General features: G+C 49.1%; 1 protein-coding gene across 2 annotated transcripts in view; it reads left to right on the top strand.

Annotated features, from left to right (window-relative positions):
- Positions 1-1497: 1497 nt before the first annotated feature.
- Positions 1498-6000, top strand: part of METAP1 (methionyl aminopeptidase 1) — a 28277-nt gene continuing 23774 nt past the window's right edge. For both annotated transcript variants that reach the window (XM_066317894.1, XM_066317893.1), the window contains exon 1: positions 1498-1666. In XM_066317894.1, the coding sequence (XP_066173991.1) occupies positions 1547-1666 (120 nt within the window). In that variant the 5' untranslated portion in view covers positions 1498-1546. The remainder of the gene's footprint in view (positions 1667-6000) is intronic.

Here is a 6000-nt window from a genome sequence, read left to right as displayed (position 1 = left end):
GATCCTCTGTGATAGTGCTGAAGCTGCACCTCAAATCCTGTGTTCCGTTTTGGGCCCCTCACAAGAAGGACATTAAGGTGCTGGAGTGTGTCCAGAGAAGGGCAATGGAGCTGGGGAAGGGTCTGGAGCGCTCCTCTGGTGAAAGGCAGCTGAGGAAGCTGGGGGTGTTTAGCTTGATGGAAAAGGGGGCTCAGGGAGGATCTTATTTTTCTCTACAACTGGCTGAAAGGAGGCTGTAAGCCACATGAAGGGGTTGGTGTCTTCTCCCAGGTAACAAGCCACAGGACAAGAGGAAATGGCTTCAGGTTGTGCCAGGGGAGGTTTAGGTTGGATATTAGGAAAACTTTCTTCATGGAAAGGGTTATAAAGCATTAGATCAGGCGGCTAAGGAGGTGGTAGAATCACCATCCCTGGAAGTGTTCAAAAATGTGGATATGGCACTTGAGGGTGTGGTTTGGTGGTGAACATGGTGGTGGTGCAATGTTGACAGTTGGACATGATGATCTTAAAGGTCTTTTCCAACCTTAACAACTCTCTGATTCTACATTGACACCAGGTTTGACAAAATCCAGAGAACATAAGCAGGCGTCTTTACAGGCACAGGTAGTATCTTTCTTTACTCGCTAACCCGTGCAAATAGGAGGAATATAATATGTGCATTAATCACATTTATTTTTATGACAGATCATTGGTTTCTATCTTTCTCTTTCCAGGAAGACAATCAGCATCCTTCATGTGACAATGCCACCTTGACTCTGCAGCCTATTTTTCTAATTTTAGTTACTGTCTAACTGAATATTGACTTTGTGATGGTTTTACCTGGGCTAAAAATACAGTGAAAGAATTGTTACAAACCACACAGACAGACCTACATACCACAGCCCACACTCCATAATAAAGAAGATGTGCTTGAAAAATTTCTTGTACAGCCTCGCAGGTGAAAACTACGGGAGGTTCTTCACGGAATCAATGAGGGCTGGAGGGGACCTCTGGAGATCATCCGGGCCAAGCCCCTTGCCAAGGCAGGGTCACCCAGAGCAGGTGGCACAGGCTTGTGTCCAGGTGGGTGTGGAATGTCTGCAGAAAGGGAGCGTCCATGACCTCTCCGGACAGCCTGTTCCAGTGCTCTGCCACCCTCATTGTAAAGAAGTTCTATCTCATGTTGAGGTGAAACTTCTTGTGCTTTAGTCTACGGCCGTTAACTCCTCATCCCGCCACCGGGCACCACCGAAAAGAATCTGGCACCATCCTCTTGACACCCACCTTTGAGACATTTATGAGATCCCCTCTCAGTCCTCTGTTCTCTGGCCTCAATAGGTTAAACACGCTCTTTACCGTGAGGGCGGCGAGGCGCCGGCACGCGTCGCCCGGGGAAGGCGCGGATGGCCCATCCCCGGGAGCGCCCACGGCCGGCGCGGATGCGGCTCTGAGCCCGCAGCCTCCTCCCCCCCGGCCCGTCCGCCCCTCCCTCCGTGCCGCTCTCCCCGCCCGCCCCAGCCGGCGGCAGCTCCGGGCGGCGGCTCCTCCCCCGTGGCCGCCCGGCAGCATGGCGGCGGCGGTGGAGACCCGCAGAGTGTGCGAGACCGCCGGCTGCAGCAGCGAGGCCAAGCTGCAGTGCCCCACCTGCCTCAAGCTGGGCATCCAGGGCTCCTACTTCTGCTCCCAGGTGAGGTTCCCCGCGGCCCGGCCGCCTCGCTCGGCGCTCCGGGCGTGCGGCGCCAGGATCCAGCTCCCCGCGCCGGCTGCCGGCCGCCCGGGCCCGGCCCGCGGTGCCCGGCTCTGCCTGTCCGCCCGCCCGCTCCGGCCGGCCTGGGGCAGCGGCGCCCAGCCGGGCACCCCGCACGGAGCCCCGCCTCGGCCCCTGGGCTGTGGGAGCCGGGCTGGCGGCCCCGGGCGGGGCGGGAGCCTCATTTCTCCTCGTCGCCGCCGGCGATGCGGGACCTGAGCGGCACCAAAGCGCAGCCGGAGCGTTCGTGAGGGGGTGCACGGATGTTCCTCTGCCTGAAGGTGTGGGTGGTCCGTGTGCTCCCCTTAAAAATAAAGGCTTAGTGGGACAAAGTGAGGACGTGCTCATCAAATTCCAGCGGGTGCGTTTCTCTGCCGGCGTCAGCTCTGGAGTTGCTCGGCTTTGATAGACACCGGGAGACTTGTTGCTCTGAAAACAGATTTTCTTTAACTTAGGAGTTTCTGTGAAAATTATTTGATACTCTTCCTTTTTTATTATTATTCCCTTTTCATTCCTAACTTTTTTTTCCCCCACTGTGTCCTTTGATGTTCTGCTCTGAGAGTGCCAAACAGGAAGGTTCAGGTTAGGCCACATGTCATAGAGCAGTCGGCTCCCACGTATAAATGTGAGGATTCAACGTGTTCTGTAGGCCACGGTGGTAAGAGAGTGTGCTCCTTCGATAGAAAGACCTGTCTGATGACTGCTGAGTGTGGTTTTTTGTTGGTAGGGTTTGTTTTGGTCTTGTTTGGGTTTTTTTTAAATTAACTTTAAAATGTGCACTAAAATGCGTAGCCTGATCCTTTGATCTTTTTGTATGGGTAATTCTGTCAAAATCAGTGAGGACATATGTGTTTAGTTCAGAGATTGCCACTAGCTTTCATTGTCACAATTATAGTTCAGAGTAAAGTCATTGAACTTTGGTAATAAACATAAGAAAATAATTCAGTCATGTCAGCTAGATTAATTTATTAATTGGGAATTAATTTTTTTCTGAATCAGTATGTAAACTGATAGTTATGGTTTTCATAGGACTAGGCGAAAATTTCCCACATGCTTGTGACACACCCACTGCACAGTTTCTAGTACTTTCCCCTGAAGTCTGTGCCCTGTGCTGGGAGTCAATGTCAAATGAGAGCAACTGCAACTCAGAGTTGTTCTGACAGTTCTGTATTTCTGGTTACAACGTGCTGTTTGTGGATTTGGTGCTTGGAAACTTCTAGGACTCGCTCCTCACTTTACTGTGTATTTTGACATGTGTGATGTAAAACTCATCCTAAGTGTATCATTGGTGTATACAATTATTGGTGGGTGATGACAAAACCATTTGTTAAGAGAATGAACAGGCCAATGTGAAGAGTTCCAGTTACATCTTCACTCCCCTCCTTCCTAACTCTAACTGTTGTGGTTTCACATTCGCCAAATTTCGTGTACCAATTGGGAGATAGGATTTTGGGAGAAAAAAGCGAAACAGGCACAACTTAAAAGTAAAAACAGATAGATTTTATTAACATACACTAAAGAAGAAAAGAAAGAGACAAAAAATGAGACACTCGAACACCTTCCCCCCACCTCCTTCTGTTCACTATCCCACTCAACACAGAGAGAAAACTATGATTTTCAGTCAGTTGCCACCATTTAAACACAATCCTACATCACCTTGGGAGAGGAGCCTCTCTAGGGTTATGGAGAACACGCCACAAGAAAAGGTCTGGTGGCTTTCAAGGCCACAGATCTGCAACCGCCCAGAATTTCTGCAGATTCTGTGCAGTCTCACCCATATAACAGTTTCCCAAGCTGCTTATGGGCCTCCACATGTTGGGGTATCATTCTAAGAATGCTCTTCTAGTACAAAACAAGGATTCTCTTTTTCTAGCTCTAAAATTGCGTCTATCTCAGAAGAAATAGAGACCTCCTTATTCTTTCCCAGGAGCCAGAGACATAATCTATTCAAAATTCTCAGTTAAAACCCATGTATATCAGTACACACAACCCTTTGGCTAGAACTTGCATTCCCCCAAGCAGCATTATGATATTACAAAACCAGTCCATTTCCCCATAAATCACTTCCAGAGAAGTCCGGTCAAAAATGTTCATGTCCTCCATCCCATCTTCCAAGAGTCTTTATCAGTTCTTTCCCTGACTTTGTCTCAGTGCTGTCTCTCTATATTTCAAATCACTCTGTCTTCCATGGAGGAGGAAAAAAGGGTTAAAGTCTTTGCCCAGAGTCTTTTTTTCCTCCTCTCCAGCTGACTCTCGGAACTTCAAGGCAGCAGGTAATGGGGGGGGAAGAAGGGAGAGAGGGAGCTGCTCAGGAACGCTGATGGACGAAACCCCCTCCACCCCTGGTCGGGTCTAAAGCAACTCAAACTTGGATCAGCTCTCTGGAGCTCCGGAGAAAAGTTCTCAAAAGTTTCTCCTCCTTCCGACCAGAGGCTCTGGCAGCCAAGCCCAGAGCACGCCCAGAGCAGGGCTGCTATGGCCCCTGGCGCAGGGCCAGCCCTGCTGATCTGAAATCCTCCTCCTCTCCCCATCGGAGGAGCCAGGGAAGGGGAAGAGAGATGACACAGCCAGCCCCGGCCACTGTCCCACAGGCAGGGCCCCCTGAGGCCTGGCCAGGCTTGGCCCGGGGGTCCAGCCTGAACTTCTGACTTACAAGGTGGTGTTAGCTGCTTGCCAGCCGGAAAAGGGCCGAGTCACCTGGGACTTTTGATTTAAGACTGGGTTTCCAGAGGCATATTAAACACTCTTATTCGTCAGCCAAGCTGTCAATCCATGCTAGAACTTCCTTAGGAAAAAAAAAAAACAACTTTCACATTCATGCTAAACCACCACACTAACTCAGCTAGTTCCATATAAGATGCAGAGATTCTTGTTTTCTGTATACTAAGTTTAATTGTTTTGAAATATCTGCTGCTGTTTTTAGGTAAAAGGGGAATTATTGGAAATACTTCCTGGCCTCTTAAAGTAGGCTGCTGAATAACTGACTACATGGTTGTAAAGCTGTCCTGTCTAGAACATGAACTGGGATCATCTCATTTCTGAGGGACTTGGGGCATGTTGTGCCTTGCTGTCCCAATCAGGAATGTGGGTAAGCACGCTGAAGGTGCTGCAGAGGTTTTGGGGTGAGTGTTACAGAGAAGGACATAAGTGACAGCCTGTTTTAAAGACATGCATGAAACGTCGTGCCCTGAGGTAGGAGTCCTCATGTTCATCCTGTAGCAAGGACCCTTAGCCCTCCCTAGTACCCTGTGTGGGGCCCAGCATGGAACTGTCCCGCGGCTCCAGCTCTCCTCATCAGCTGTGTGTGCCGAGGAGGAGACTCGCTGCAGTCCTGGGTCTGGCAAGCACAGTCAGAGGAAGGTAGGTGAAGTGCTGTTGACAACCTGGCTGCCTCTTCAAATAAGCACATGGCAGGGGAAGGACTATTATTTTCTCTGAACTTCCAGCAAATTTCAGCTGACAGCAGTGGACTGGTTAGCATCAGTGAAACTTTTCTGGACTTCTCTCTTTGGTGGTTTTCTTTCTGTTCTGGTCTGACATGCATAAATAACTCCTAGATAAGTTAGTGAGTGGACCTAGGATGTTATTCCACCTCACAGCACAGCGTGTATTGTAGCTGGCTTGGTGCTATTCCCTTAGAGAAGGATGCATGCTTCTACTCTTTCCCTTAGGCTCTCCCTGATTCTTTGGTGAGCTGCTTCTGAGGTCTTCAGAGTTTTCTTTTAAATGGAGGAAAAGCAGTTGCATTTTAATTCTGGGGGGTTTTTTGCTGGTTCAGCACTGCAGGGTCTTGAAACACCTCAGGAGTGTGCTGCTGAAGAGCAGGCTTGCCCACTGTGGCCCAGTTTGGCCCAGCCATAATGTCAGCCTGTCCTTATGGAATGTGCTGGTGTTAGCCAGGTGTGTGGGCGCTTCCTTTGGGCTGAGGGTGGATTGGGAGCCACGAGCTATCTGGCATCTCCTTGACAAGTAAAAGAATCTGTATGGGCATGGACACCAGGTAATTAGTCTGCTTGGAAACCATGACTTTTTCATACAGCCAAAACTCCAATCAGAGCTAAAAACAAATTTGTATGAATTTATTTTCTCTAGTGCTGAGAATAAACAACTGAAAATTGTGAACTACTGTAGGAAAGTAACCATGTGAGGCCATGTGTTTGGATTATAAATTACTAACATATCATTTCCTAAGAAAAACATGGTACAGGACTGAAAGGTATAGGGGGTATAGGACTGAGAATCTCAGTGTAGTGTGGAGATTGATTAAAAATTAT

Source organism: Sylvia atricapilla, chromosome 4 (genome assembly GCF_009819655.1).
Source record: "Sylvia atricapilla isolate bSylAtr1 chromosome 4, bSylAtr1.pri, whole genome shotgun sequence".
Taxonomy (NCBI): domain Eukaryota; kingdom Metazoa; phylum Chordata; class Aves; order Passeriformes; family Sylviidae; genus Sylvia; species Sylvia atricapilla.
This window is presented reverse-complemented; position numbering and strand designations above follow the sequence as displayed.